Source organism: Chelonia mydas, chromosome 27, assembly GCF_015237465.2.
Source record: "Chelonia mydas isolate rCheMyd1 chromosome 27, rCheMyd1.pri.v2, whole genome shotgun sequence".
Taxonomy (NCBI): Eukaryota; Metazoa; Chordata; order Testudines; family Cheloniidae; genus Chelonia; species Chelonia mydas.
This window is the reverse complement of record NC_057860.1, coordinates 15,350,113-15,364,679: the sequence shown is the minus strand read 5'-3', so window position 1 is coordinate 15,364,679 and position 14,567 is coordinate 15,350,113. Positions and strand designations below refer to the sequence as shown.

General features: G+C 59.1%; 1 protein-coding gene across 1 annotated transcript; it reads right to left on the bottom strand.

Moving 5' to 3' along the window:
• Positions 1-2,340: 2,340 nt before the first annotated feature.
• LOC114022667 lies at positions 2,341-14,031 on the bottom strand. The gene is made up of 6 exons (XM_037887007.1): positions 13,982-14,031; positions 10,970-11,160; positions 10,547-10,650; positions 6,423-9,341; positions 3,875-4,083; positions 2,341-3,181 (listed from the first exon to the last, which is right to left on the bottom strand). Exons 2-6 carry the CDS (start codon positions 11,145-11,147, stop codon positions 3,112-3,114), a joined length of 3,480 nt encoding a protein of 1,159 aa, XP_037742935.1. The 5' UTR covers positions 11,148-11,160; positions 13,982-14,031; the 3' UTR covers positions 2,341-3,111.
• Between the last annotated feature and the right edge of the window lie 536 nt (positions 14,032-14,567).

Sequence of the window (14,567 nt, the reverse complement as noted above, 5' to 3'; positions counted from 1 at the left end):
TCCTTGCTGGCATGTTTCTCTGCTTGTGACAATGTTGGGGTTAAGCATAAAGCAAAAGTTCATGGGTTTGTCAGCGGCCCAGCAATCTATCTGTAGTTCCCTTTGTCAGACCCGGGCAGGCCCCTGTCCCATCCATCTCACGCTCGTTCGTGTGACCGAAGAAATCTGGGAGCAATAAATGCTCCCCAGTCTGTCATAGAATCATAGACTTTAAGGTCAGAAGGGACCATTCTGATCGTCTAGTCTGACCTGCACAACACAGGCCACAGAATCTCACCCACCCACTCCTGTAACAAACCCCTCGCCTATATCTGAGCTACTGAAGTCCTCAAATCATGGTTTAAAGACTTCAAGGTGCAGAGAATCCTCCAGCAAGTGACCCGTGCCCCACGCTGCAGAGGAAGGCGAAAAACCCCCAGGGCCTCTTCCAATCTGCCCTGGAGAAAAATTCCTTCCCGACCTCAAATATGGCGATCAGCTGAACCCTGAGCATGTGGGCAAGACTGACCAGCCAGACACCCAGGAAAGAATTCTCTGTAGTAACTCAGATCCCACCCCATCTAACATCCCATCACAGGCCATGGGGCCTATTTACCACTAATAGTCCAAGATTAATTAATTGCCAAAATCATGTTATCCCATCATACCATCTCCTCCATAAACTTATCAAGCTTAATCTTGAAGCCACATAGCTCTTTTGCCCCCACTGCTTCCCTTGGAAGGCTGTTCCAGAACTTCACTCCTCTGATGGTTAGCAACCTTCGTCTAATTTCAAGTCTAAACTTCCTGATGGCCAGTTTATATCCATTTGTTCTTGTGTCCACATTGGTACTGAGCTCAAATAATTCTTCTCCCTCCCTGCTATCCCTCTGATATATTTTTAGAGAGCAATCATATCTCCTCTCAGCCTTCTTTTGGTCAGGCTAGACAAGCCAAGCTCCTTGAGTCTCCTTTCATAAGACAAGTTTCCCATTCCTCGGATCATCCTAGTAGCCCTTCTCTGTACCTGTTCCAGTTTGAATTAATCTTTCTTAAACATGGGAGATAATGTCAATATGGATCAGTAACACTGGGAGGGAGCCAAGGTGGGAAGATTCAAGACCTACCCTACGGGTTTCAGATAGCCATTGGCTCATGCTTGCAATGGGGGTTAGTGGATTTAGCAACAGAGCGGCTAGCTGAAAGGTGAATGGGATAACCAGGCAACATGAGCTGGGCAAGCTCTCGTCAAGTCCTGCAGTGACCCGGCCAGCAGAACCTGGATGGGTACAATTGTCACCCCTTGTTAATAGAAACTTATCGGGGGAGCATAAACCGATGTTAGAGAACACACGTAGAACTACTGGACTGCTTCTCTGCTGGCACGAACGCTAAGCAGCCCCGGAAACGTGCTCTAGGCAGGCTTGAGCCTCTCCCCCCAGACTTTCAAGCCCACCCTCCCCTTTCCCTTTTGTGGGGCTGAGTATAAAGCAGGCATCTCCCCTCTGGAAGAATGTGCTGGGTCTGAAAGAGGAGCCTGAGCCCATAGAGCCGGCTGAAGATGATCTTGGTGCCTGACTAAATATTCTTAAGGATGTTTTTCACCCCCAACTCTTCACCTTAGAGCTCTTAAATACTGGTCCAAGCTTCATCACAGTGCTGTAACACACGAGCGAGCGAAAACAAGGGTGCTTGTCTCCGATGTGACAGCCTGTCTCCCCTCCAAGCTGCCATCCCGCTGCAGTGGCAGAGAGCCGTTCTCTGACACAGCTTCCAGGGCTAGGTTATAGGGCTGTTGTGCTCAGGCCCAATCACCCTTGTCACTTTCCCAGCAGGCTCAAGAACTGAATGGAGTGTGAAGTCCCCTCTTGGCCCAATGGCAGCCTCTCCACTTCAGAGGGGAGGCTTGTTGGCCAGGGCTGGGGGGAGCTGGTGCTGTGGCTAAAAGGAGACCTTCACCCCAAGCTCTGGCCACGGGTGCACTCCTAGTGCTGTGATTGTAGGAAGCAGATTTTGCACATGGCTTTCGAGCAGCAGCACTGAACACCTGCTGTGAAATGTACCCAGGATCTCAGCTGCTTTCTAAGGTTTCAGGTCAGCTCTGCCCCCTCTGGTATCCGCACCAAGTGTTCATTTGGAGCCTTAAATGCACCATCACATTCTCATAAACTGCTACTCGAGAAAGCCCAGTCTCTGCAGAGGGGCTGCAGACACTTCAACCTGCAACGGCCCTTCTGCTCTGGAAGCAGCAGCCGCTGCTGGGCGGCCTGCAGCCAGTTGTTGCTAGCCCTGCCTGTGACCAAAATGGGGGGCATTTTGAGGCTCCCAGCCTGAGACACGACCAAGCACTACTGAACAGGGTGGGGAATGAGACTCGTTTATTTGGAATTCTCCACCCAACTACACGGAATGCAAAGTAACAGGGAATGTGCAACGTTGTGCTGCCTTGAACGCTGCAGGTTTGGGCCGCGGTCCCACAGGGCTAGAGGCCTAGGGATGGGACGGGAGCTCCGGACTGTCTGTCCAAGGAATGAAATGCCCAAGCTAACAGCTGAGATCAAGTGTAGTTCTGCACTGCCCAGGATGCTGGTATGGGGACCCCGTGTGTTTTGGCTTCATTAGCCAAAGGGGAAAGTGCCATTCCAGAAGCACTGAACACTCCAAAGACGAGCAGCTCCCAGCCTCCCGAAGGCAGAACTGGGATGTCCCAGGGTGACCCTTCCCCTGGGACACGGGGCTCCACTGGAGATTAGCATCGGGCTGGAAGCTGGTAATGGCTCAGCCTGTAATGCTGGTCGTTCACCGATGCCGAAACAAGCTGCTGCTGGCGGCTGGTTAACAAGCTAAATCCAAGTGGGAGCTGGAGCTGACAGCAGGTTTTACTTCCCTTCAGCCAGGGCGAGGGTGGGTGCTGGTGAGACGCTGCCGCGGGACAGCTCAGTTCTCACTTACACTTGGCACAGGAATTCCTGGCTAGCAAAGGGAGGTGGAGGTGAAGCCCAAGCAGCGAAAAACCAGCACTGTCCTGAGCAGCTCAGAACTGAACGTGGCTTGTGCCAGCTGGGCTGAGCCTGGCTGGGGCTGGAGGACGGCAGAGAGGGGGCGGCTTTTGGCAGCTCAGCGCTGGGAATTTCACTCGATGCCCAAGTTTCTCAGCAGAGCGCAGACCTCGCGGAGGTACTGGGAATCTGGGTAGCCATTCCTACCAGGGGAGAGGAAGAGGCGTGAGGCTGTGGCCCCGCTGGTAACGCTCAGAGCATGTTCCAAACGCTACCCCTCCCAACGACCGCAGGAAGTGGGGGGCATCTTTCCCTATTCTCCCACACTCCCTATTTCCCTGATGGGGAGGGAGCCAGTTGCCCCAGCCACCCAGGGAACCTCTCAGAGCTTGGCTACCCCACGCTCCCGGCCCCAGAGCAAGAGGCGGCCTAGGTCTGGCGCAGGAATTGCTCTTCGCTAGTGTCTCACTGGGTCCTGCCTTGCAGAGATGGAAAACGGCCGGCAGGGATGGAGTAGCATGAAACATTTAAAATGGCGTTTGGATGCTGCTCTTGCTCATTCATTTCTTATCTGACAAAGCGGCTGCTGCAGCCCCACCAGCCAGGGTACGAGAGGGGCTCTGCCCTCCCAAGCCAGGGCAGGGAAGCAGCTGGGGGGCTCAGACAATTCCTGGGCGTGGTGCTGTGTTGCACCACGGGTGGGTTTGCTCCAAGGCTGGCTGCAGCATTGGGCTCTTGGGCTCTGGCAGGTGCCTGCACGCCAAGCGTGGATTCAGCACAGCACCCAGGCGTCTAGGCCCGGGCCGCGTTCCTCTCCCTCCTAGGCCAAGAGCTAACAGGCCACAGGCAGCCTGGGCCCCCAGCCCCGTTCAAACACCACCAGCACCGCTCCCTACCTGGCCTTGCCCTTGTCGAAGGAGGTTTTGTGGGGGATGAGGTGCCACGTCACTCTCTCCTCGTCCTCACAGGATTGGATCCGGAAGGTCAGGCCCTTCTCAAATGCTTTCTGCAGCAGCTGCGATGTCTTCTTCCCCTCCCTGTTGTCAGGCAGGAAGGCCTGGAAGCGGCCACCCCTGTACGGTCTCCCGGGTCGGGGGTCTCCAGCCTTCAAATGGCGGTGTGGGGGAGGGGAGAAGGAAGAAAGTCGTAAAATTAGCCCAGAGTTCTCAGGTTTGCCCGGTAGGAGGCGAGGCGGGTTTCGTCGCCTGCCGTGGTAACACTCCCCGGGCCGTGAAGGCAGGGTTGGTTTGTGGGACCCAGCCCCTGCCCTGCCCTGCCCAAGGAGCGAGCCGGGAATGCTGCTGCAGCCGGTGCGCTGGCTAGTTAGCAGGAAGCTGGCACCAAGAGGGGGCTGCTAGTGGGAGCCGTTCGTGGCGTTTCCTACCACGCTCCCAACACCCCTGCTCAGCACTTCTACACAAAAACCCGACTCTGCTGGGGTTCCCTTCTTGGTCGCTTCTCTCTGCAGTGCCTCAGCCCTGGGGTGAAATGGGGGAGGAGACTGCTCCGGGCTATTGCTGGGTTGGAAGGGAACATGGGAAAAGGCTGTTCCACCTACTGCTGGTAACTCTCACCGCTGGCTTGGGCTTGGGCTTAAAATAATAAATAAATGAAGGTGAGTGGATGGGGAAAAGCCACTGCCAGGGACCGGGCGGCAGGCCTGGCACCTGCAGGAAGCCAGAGCCCCCCTTCAGCCAGAGATGAACGGTGTATCTGCCTCATTCAACTCCCCTCTGCTGCTGTGCCCGCAACGAGCGCGACAACCTCAGGACGGCCAGACTGGGTCAGACCAATGGTCCATCTAGCCCAGGATCCCTGTCCCCAGCCGTGACCGGTGCCAGGTGCCCCGGAGGGAATGAACAGGGCAGGGCAATCGTTGAGCAATACATCCCCTGTCACCCAGTCCCGGCTCCTGGCAGTGAGAGGGTTCGGGACACCCAGAGCATGGCGTTGTGTCCCTGCCCATCTTGGCTAACAGCTATTTGATGGACCTGTCCTCACTGAACTTATCCATTCTTTTTTGAACCCAGTCATAGTTTTGGCCTCCACAACATCCCCTGACAACGAGTTCCACGGGTTGACTGTGCGTTGTGTAAGGAAGGTACTTCCTTATGTTTGTTTTAAACCCATTGCCTAGTAAGTTTATTGGGTGACCCCTGGTTCTTGTGTTATGGGAAGGGGAAAATAACACTTCCTTAGTCACTCTCTCCGCCCCCGTCATGATTTTATAGCTCTCTATCGTATCCCCCCGAGTCGTCTCTTTTCCAAGCTGAACAGTATTAGTCTGTTTAGTCTCTCCTCATACGGAAGCCGTTCCACAGACTTAATCATTTTTGTTTCCCTTCTCTGTGCCTTTTCCACTTCTAACCTATCTGTTTAGAGATTTGGCAACCAGATCTACACGCAGTACTCAAGATGTGGGCATTCCATGGATTTATATAGAGGCATTATGATATTTACTGTCTTATTATCTGTCCCTTTCCTTATGGCTCCCAACACGCGGTTCACTTTTTTGACTGCCGCTGCACATTGAGCAGATGTTCTCAGGGACTTCTTATCTATGATGACTCTAAGATCTCTTTCTTAGTGGTAACAGCAAATTTAGACCCCATCGTTTTGTATGTATAGCTGGGATGATGTTTTCCAATGTGCATTACTTTGCACTTATCAACACTGAATTTCATCTGCCAGTTCGTTGCCCAGTCACCCAGTTTAGTGAGATCTCTTTGTAACTCTTGGCAGGCAGCTTTGAACTTAACTATCTTGAGTAATTTTATATCATCTGCAAACTTTGGCACCTTCCTGTTTACTCCCTTTTCCAGCTCATTTATGAATATGTTGACCAGCACTGCTCCCAGGACAGATCCTTGGGTGACCCCACTATTTACCACTTTCCACTGTGAAAACTGACCATTTGTTCCTCCCCATTGTTTCCTGTCTTTTAACCAGTTACTGATCCATGAGAGAACCTTCCATCTTCTCCCATGACTTCTTACATTGCTTAAGAGCCTTTGCTGAGGGCCCTTGTGAAAAGCTCTCTGAAAGTCCATGTACACTATATCCCCTGGATTCCCCTTGTCCACAAGCTTGTTGACCCCTCAGAGAATTCTAATAGATTGGTGAGGCATGATGTCCCTTTTCAAATGCCATGTTGATGCTTCCTCAACAAATTGTGTTCATCTGTGTCATAATTCTGTTCTTTATGGGTGTGCTTTGACGACTGCTCACCCCCAGCTGGCATCCATGCTCCCCTTCTGCCTGTGTTATCCACCCGCCTCTTTTCTTGTGCGCTCTTTGGGGCGGGGACTCTGTTCTGTGTGGGCCGTGCCCAGCACAACAGGGCCCGGGCCACTGACCGGGATGCCTAGGCATTACCCCAAGTCCCATAATTAGGGGGCTGGGAAGGCCCTGGTGGCAGACTCTTTGTGTGGCCTGGCTACTTACCTCCTGCATGCCGTCAGGGATGTCATAGATGATCTTGAGCGTTGGGTCTCGAAAGTGGCCAGGCAGGCTCTGGGACAAGGTCACGACCTTGAATGCCCCTTTAATAGCCCTCGTGCTCTTGGGGGAGCTGCAGCAGGCTGGGGGCGTGTCTTCTGCTGCAAAACAAGTCCGGCACAGGGAGTGGCCGCACTGGGCGCGGCAGGTCGCTGTGCGTGAGGTCTGGCACGCATCACACTTCCCAAGCTTGTGCTCATGGGCTTCCTGCCCAGGGCTGGGCCCTCTTAGCTCCAGCTCTGAAATCCCAGTCTCCTGTGAGTCCCCATCTCCTGCTGGGGGCAAGTGGCCTTCCTGGCTCACAGGGTCCCCTTGGCCTGGCTTGGGGGCTTGCTCTGCTGCAGGCCTGGCTGGCAGTGCAGTCACAGAGCTAGAGAGCCAGATGGGCAAGGACTGTGGGGCACCATCTGCTGCATGAGCAGGGGGTCTCGGGCTTCCCCCTGCCTCACTGGGGCCTCCTCGGCTCTTGTCTCTTGCGAACTGGAATCTGTCAGGCAGGACCCGCTTTATCCTGGCTGCCTCGGGCTCTCCAGCTGGCCTCTCCCCCTTCTGCAGCTCCTGCGGGTCCCTTGGGCTGAGGCTCTGTCTGTCTGCCAAGCTGGCATCAAGGAGGCCACTGCCTCCCTGCACGTCCTGTGAGTCGCTGTGGTAACTTGGGTCCTCTTGCCCCACTGCCTGCCGGTAGCTACTGGTTTTCGTGGCGTTCCACCCGGGACCATACAGTCTCACTATGTCAGCACCATTCAGCTGGGGGGCGCTCTCCGAAATGTCAGACAGGCCGGTTGTGCTGCTAACCTCCAGCGGCTGCAGTCCCTCCCGGCTATGGGGATATTCTGCAGCCAGTGCTGGGTCCTGGGTTTTCACCTGGTGCGTGGGGCTTGGATATTCCTCGGACAGAGATCCCTCCAGCCCCCAAGACGGGGAAGAAAGCGTCAGAGCACTTCGCCTCCTGGCAGAGAATCTCTGGAACGCCTCATTGACTCTCAGCAGTGCTTCCTTGGGGCAGGTGAGATGCAGTTTGTACCTGTCTTTGCTGACTCTGACCTGGGCAGAGCATCCTTTCAAGAGGCTGCACAGCTCATTCAAGGCCTCATCGCTGGGTCCCTCCACATCAAGTTCGGAGTAGCTCAGGCTCTGGCATACGAGAGCAGGACACACCGTCTGGCACAGAGCCTCCATCTTCCACCTGGCTTGGAGGAGCTTTGTCCTGTCCTCAGCTGTGAGCGTCAGCACGGTGCAGTCTTTGTCGCTGCGCTCTGCGAGCAGGACGCCTCCCTCCCTGCACAGCCCGTCAATAGCAGAGCCGTGAATGTCTTTCAGATAAGCCCACTGCACAGGATCCATGGTGATCTCCTCGCTGACCCCGTGGGCCCTGCTGGGGTCTCTGGGTGTGTCGCTTGCCTTAGACTTCGGAATGGAGAAACTGTTGGAGCGTCTGAGAGGGGCGCTAGACTCGGGCGGTTTCGAATCCAGTGCTGAACAGGTCCCCGTGGTATCGAAAAGGCTCAAGGATTTGAAGGCGCTAGACACGTTGCTAATGGGCTGAGGCTTTACGGGATCGGGGCTTTTCCAGCCCCCGAGACTCTGCAAAGTGCTGCTTTCTTTGCCTCCAGCAAACAGAGACAGCGTCTTGGGTCTCAAGAGCAGGGGGGCCCTCTTCCTTCGGTCCCAATCCTTCAGCTCCCTCTGCTGACCCTCTGCCGCTGGCCCAGTGACGGGCGCAGAGACGGGCAGGTGGTGCTGACCACTTGGTGGTGCTGGATCGCTCTGGCTCAGAGCGCCAGCTTCCTTTAACCAGCTGCCAGAAAGCTCCATCTGATCTATGAACAGGGAGCTGCGATCCAGCGAGGGCCATGCACTGGAAAGAGGCGTGTCGTGCTTTAGGAAGCTGAAGTTGGCGGCTAGCTTGTGTTCACCTTTAGACTCAAACTTGCCAGGGCTAAGTCTTGGGGGTGAAGGATCCACCGGGGGTTCGGGCTTGCCCAGTCTGGCATCCCCTCCATGAAGGGCGGCTGTGTAGGTGGCCAGGGAGGTGTCGGGCATCCTGAGGCCGGCTGCAGCTCTTCTCCCGGTGCTTCGATCTTGGATGTATTGTTTGGCCTGGGAGACATCGACCAGATTCCCGATGAGATAGAGATGCCGCTCATCTTCGTGACAAAAAAGCAGGGGGCACAGCTTCTGCAGGTCCCCTAGCAGGGCCCTCTGAGACCTCATGTCACTGCTCAGCTCCCCCTTGCTGATCTTCTCCTTGCGCAGACTGGCTTCCAGCTGCTGATAGAGGCCCAGCAGCGCCAGGCGGGCTTGCACCACGGAGCTGACATTCCCCATGTTCTTCGAGGAGGCCTGGAGGTAGAGAACAGCGATGCCGTCACTGCTGACGTCCACCACGTCGACCTGGTGCTGGTGCAGCACCCGCTGGTACTTGTCGCTGCAGAACTTCCGCATGTACAGGTAGATATCCGCGTCCATCACCAAGGAGAAGTCCTCCAGCTGCTCCACAACTTCTCCGTCCACGGGGTCCCTGTGCAACGGGGGCTCAGACACCTCCTCGTGCACTTGGCCTGGACTTGGCTGCTTCTCCACCCTGGGCTCTGGCAAAGGGGAGCGGGGCCCCTGCTGGGAAGCGGACGTCCCTGCGACTGGGTGGCTGACTCCCTGCGGGGGGCCCTCTCCAGCGTGCTGGCTCCTTAGCAGCTCCCTGCTGAAGGCCTGCAGCTCCGTGAACGGCCCCTTGACAGTGCACAGCGTCTCCTTAGGGTCGAAGCTGAACTGCACGGCACCGTAACGTCTGCGCAGGCTTCTCAGGAGGGTTTTGCCGTCCAGGAGCCTCCCGTAGTCGATGATCATACAAACGCGCACGAAGATCTGGGGGGACAGGACCAGAGGAGTCAGAGGACAGCGACTGATGGCAAACAGCCCCGCTGCAGGAGGGAGACAACCCCCCGACCGGCCCCACTCCACCACCCCGGCATCATCAGGACACATTATCTCACCACGGCTCCCAGGGTCACTTCAAGGCCAAGCGCCAAGCGCCCCCACCTTCCCTTTCACTCTGTGTTTGCTCTCCTCAAGGGCAGGCAAACAAACCGCACGTAGCTTCGTGCGGCAATCGCTGCCCGTGGAGATGGAGAGGGCGTGCCCAGGCGGGAGTGCATGGAGCACGGACACAGGCAGAGGGCTGCCTTCCCGATGCAGGCTGAGCTCGGCCGGGCACCGTCGCTGGAGGGCCGCGCAGCCAGGGCTGACAGAGAGCCAGCAGCCTGGAGCAGAACTCTCCCCTCCGCGCCCGGCACAAAGGGCTCGGTGCGCTGGGAGTGGAGCCGAGTGCGAGTTTACCGCAGCTACAGCATCTCCCACGTGCGCAGAGAGCTCTGCAAAGGGGCCAGGCCTCCCCACTTCTATAACTCTCAGGCCCCTGCGCGTGGAGCCGGGCTCTCAGCCGCTTCCCACTCCCTCTGCTCTGGCTGCAGGGTCCCCAGCAGGCCCCAGGCTGCCTGTCTCTGACATCACACGCCGTTGCCAGGGAGATGATTGTGATGTCACAGACCCCGGTGACACCAACGCCCGGAGCCGGCAGCTGGCCGCGGCGCCAGCTCCCTGACAGCCGAGGAAGGGCAGAACTTCCTCAAGGTCTCTGACACCAGCCCTTCCCCTGACTGCCCTCCCCCCGAGGGAAATTGCCTGCTTTCCTGGCTCATGAAATGGCAGAGAAGTGAACAGAAGCCCCTGCCTGGCCATGCGGGAGCAGACAGCTGGGCTTAATGACCCCCGCCACCCGCACATCCCCTCGCCCTCCCCCGGTGCTATTCCCTCTGCGCTCGGACAGGTACAAACGCAGACTGACCAAGTGTAAAACTGGGCCCTGCCTCAGGCGCATTATCAGCAAAACCCCTTTTAAATCCTCATTTGAACACAAATAGAACGAGTTTGCTTTAACTCTAATTAAGATTAACAGGATGAGCAGAGTCTCCTCTCTGCGTATCTGTTCCGGGCAGCGGCAGGGCTCGGGGAGGGGTGTACACAGCCGGCGGGGGCTGCTGCGGCCTTGCCCGCCTGATCCCGCTTGTTACCTCGTCAGGGCTCAGCTCGGCCGCGTGCGCCGTCACTGTCAGCGGGTACGTCTTTCCACCGACCAACAAAACGTGGTTCTCCATCTCCAGGACCCTCTGAGCCACTAAACCGAGCAAAGCAATAGACACCGGTCAGCCAGCTGCGCCCTGGCCCGGGCTGTGCCACTGGGCTCCCCAGCCAGACGAGGCCCAGAGCGGCATCCTTATTCCTCCCTCTCTCCCACCGCATTCTTGGGGCATCCCCTTGTTGGAGGCTGGGGAAGGGCAGGATGCTGGGAATTCCACCAGTTACCCAACAGGATGCAGAGCCCAATGCCCCAGGAGGTGCCATGGCCTCTAGGCCCCTGTGCGGAGCTTCTTGGGCTGCCCCCATGGCCCCAGCGCTGCCTGGTGCGAGCACCCCAGCCTCACCCCCTGCATTACCTCCCGCTTCCTCAAAGGTGACGAGGGCGCAGGCGGGGGAGCCAGCGACGAGCGTGATGTCTGCGATCTCTCCACCGCCGTTGCGGGCCCGCAGGAAGTGGATGGTGAGCTTGTCGGCGACTCTCTCTGGCGGGATGTCTGTTGGGATCCCCCCCACACGCACCGTGCGCCCAGCCATGCTGCCGACCCTCCTGCAGGGAAGGCGCGCAGACATGAGGCAATGAGCAAAGCTCCCAGCCCCCCCCACCAGGGCTCGCATGCTGCCCCCTCCCCTCTGGAGCCAGGGCTCTGGGCTCGCAGGCAGGAGACCTGGGTTCTGTGCTGGGGTATGTGCCCTGCCTAGGCAATATTTAATGCCATGCTCCTCACTGGGGGTAGGTCCCCACCCCGCTCTGTGACTCAGTTTCTTCACCTGTACAAGGGATTGCCGCACAAGGGCTTGTGCAGCTGAATTCAGGAGCATTTGCAAAGCATGTTTGGATCTGCAAACAAAGCCTGTTGTTATCCAGGGGAAACCGGGGCAGCCCTAGCACCCCTTGAGCGAAGCCCGTCCCTTCACCCCATGGCGCTCACTGGGAGCAGACCCCACTGGTTTCAAGGCCGCAGCTCGGCTGCGTGACGAGTCAGTGGGAATCCGGAGGAATCCCCTGTCCCCCATGAAACCACACTGGATTCCTGTCACTAGAGCACAGCTGAGCGTGGCCTTGCGTCCCCCTCCAGCCTGTGCAGCACACCAGCCTCTGCCAAAGGCACTTGCTGCAGACGGGGGAGCTCTCATGCCTGGAGAAAGATGTTCCTCACCGAAGGCCCCATTTGCCCCAGGGGAAACTGAGGCCTCTGTTGGATTTGTATCTCAGCAGCTCTTTTCTCCAGGGAGCCCGAAGGTTCCAGCCTGTTTCTTCCTGGCTTCAAAGCTCCTGCCAGGGTGGCCAAACTTCCACCAACCCCTTGCAAAGGGGTGTCATTGACTCTCTCTTGCAGCGAGCAATAGAATGGCCAACCTCTGCAGGCACCAACGGGCACCGTCGCGTTCCCCAGCTGCATGAGGCTTGCGTCTGGCGTCAGGGCCCCGGCTTTCTGTGGCCAAAGGAATAATGCCGCCTCGGTGCCCTGCCCTCATGAATACACATCAGTGTCGCTCTTTGGAAAGGCACCGCGGGCAAGACCATGCTGTCTCTGCTAAGGGCTCCAGGCTCTGTGACCCACGCTCGGGTACCTCTTCTCTGCTCAGCTGCAAGCAGAGGGGCTGAGCTCTTGGATTATTCATGAGTTTCCACTGAACATGCAAAGATGCAGCTAGACAGCCCATAAATATTTATTAGGCCTCAGGGAGGGGGACCCTCTGTTTCTGCAAATTCTCATTAAGCTGGGAGGAGCAGACTGAGAGGTGTCAAGGGGGGAGCCAGCGCCACCGGGCTCAGACAGCCTCTGCTGGCGGGAAGGACAGCACCATTCAGGGTGCAGGGCAGGCCAACCCCCACACGCCTCCCCTGGGCCAGCACCCCATGCACCAGCTGGTAAAGGGATCAGCCTGTGTTTCTGCTTCCCTCCCCCTCTACTGCCCGCCGCCAGGAGCGATCCGACGCCTGAGGAAAAGCCCTGTTCGCCCCTGCCGCTCTTGGCCTCGGGGCTGGGCCAGGCCCAGACAGAATGCGCCCTGCTCAGGGGTCTGCCGCAGAGCTTTTGGGGACTGAGCTGTTACCGTACCAGCTGCGTTGGAGCCAGGATCTCTCTATGGCTTTTATACAGCCACTGTCCCTGCAGGCCCCAGTGGGAAAGGGGGGTAGGGTCCCCCCCCACCCCCAGCAGTTCAGGTGTCCACGTCACCAACTGCTCCTGCAGACACGGGTTCCTGTGTCCCAGGCCCAGTCTGAGCAGGCGTCTCCAGGCGGCGTCTCCGTGGATCAAGAATGAGAAGGGGAAGGTTTAATATTTAAACAAGCTGTTGAATTTTTCAGCACTAAAGGTAGCAGCCGCAGGGCCCCCTGGAGCTAACAGCTGCCTCGCTGGGCGCCGGGGGCTCTCCACAACCCAGCAGCAGCGAGGCCAGAGAGAAGCGATAACGGCGGCAGGAGGAGACGGCTGCAGCAACCTGTGAGGCTGGCCAGGGGCGCCTGGCGCGGCCCCATCCCTGCAGGGACGCCCCAAAGGGCGCGGGGGGGCCTGTGTTCACAGTGCAGCCCCCGGGGGCACAGGTTGGCCTCGTTCTGCTCTCGCTCTCGGGGGGCTGCCAGCCTGACACCGGCAGAGACGGGAAATGCTGACACGGGAGTGTTGAGAAATGGCACCAGCTCCCGCCGCGGCTGTGCCCAGCTGAGCGAGCGCCCGACTCGGGCCCCTGATTCTGCAGTGGGAGCCAGGGACCCCATGGGGCCCCAGCCCCACGGCGCCGAGGGCAGGATCCCGGCCCCAGTACCTTGTCCCCCCATGCTGCCCGGGAGCCAGGGGGGCCAGGCCGGACCCCTTGGCTGACCCCCCAGGGCCTGGCAGCGAGGGGGGCTGGAGGCGGGGGGCTGGCGAAGGGCAGGACCCAGCCCCCCAGGCCTGCCCGGAGCAGGGGGCACGGGGTGAGCACCAGCCCTAGGGCCCAGCCCAGCACGTGGGCCCGGAGCCAGCGAGGGCTGATGCCCCCGGAGCCCCCCCAGGCCAGATCCGCGCCCCCAAAGCGCCCGGCCCCGCCCTGCGTGACGCGGGGGGGGGCGCATCTTGGGCGCAGGCCCGGCGGGGGGGGGGGCCGGAAACCCTGTGTTTGCTGTTGGTTATTAGTGCTCCGAGCGGGGGGGGCAGCACCCCAAGTTCCAGCCCCTCCCCCGGGGACGGTGCCCACGGCGCCCCCCACTCCCTGCCCCCCACTGAGCACGAGCGCCCGGCCCCAGGGCGTGGGGGGGGGGGAGATGGGGCATGGCTGGGGGCGGGGCTGTGCGTGCCCCCGGGGGGGGGGGCCGTGCCCATGGGGGGGGGGACTCCCGCGGGGGCCAAGCGCGGCCCCGTCCCGCGCCCCCCGCCCGGTACCTGCGGGCTCCGCTCCCGGCTCCGCGCGGCCGCCGCGGAAACGAAAGTGAAAGTCCGCGGAGGAGCCGCCCCGCCCCCCCTCGGGGGGGGTCCCCATAGGCCCCCCCCAGCCCCGACAGCCCCTCCCCCGCCCTCTGGGGGGGTCCCCTATAGCCCCTGCTACCCCCCCCGAGCCCGGCCCCTACAGCCCCCCCCGCCCTCTGGGGGGGGTCCCCTATAGCCCCTGCTACCCCCCCCGAGCCTGGCCCCTACAGCCCCCCCCGCCCTCTGGGGGGGGGTCCCCTATAGCCCCTGCTACCCCCCCGAGTCCGGCCCCTACAGCCCCCCCCCCCGCCCTCTAGGGCCTCCCCCCCATAGCTCCTGCCCTCCACAACCCTATGTACCCATCCACCCCCGCCCCCCCAGGCCAGCTAGCGCCCCAGCCCCCCCCCCCCACTATCCCCCGCCCTAAATATCAGGGGGTAGCCCTGTTAGTCTGTATCCACAAAAACAAGGAGGAGGCCGGTGGCACCTTGAAGACTAACAGGGTTATTTGGGTAAAGCTGCATATGAAGAAGTGGGGTTTTTTTAAACCCACGAAAGTTTA

Excerpts from the sequence above, each read along its gene's own strand:
- LOC114022667 (XM_037887007.1), bottom strand. The coding sequence starts at position 11,147 with ATGGCTGGGCGCACGGTGCGTGTGGGGGGGATCCCAACAGACATCCCG. Across the intron at positions 9,342-10,546 it reads CCGAGCTGAGCCCTGACGAG|ATCTTCGTGCGCGTTTGTAT; the intron begins GTAACAAGCGGG and ends CTGTCCCCCCAG. Across the intron at positions 4,084-6,422 it reads TCCCTGACGGCATGCAGGAG|GCTGGAGACCCCCGACCCGG; the intron begins GTAAGTAGCCAG and ends CGCCATTTGAAG.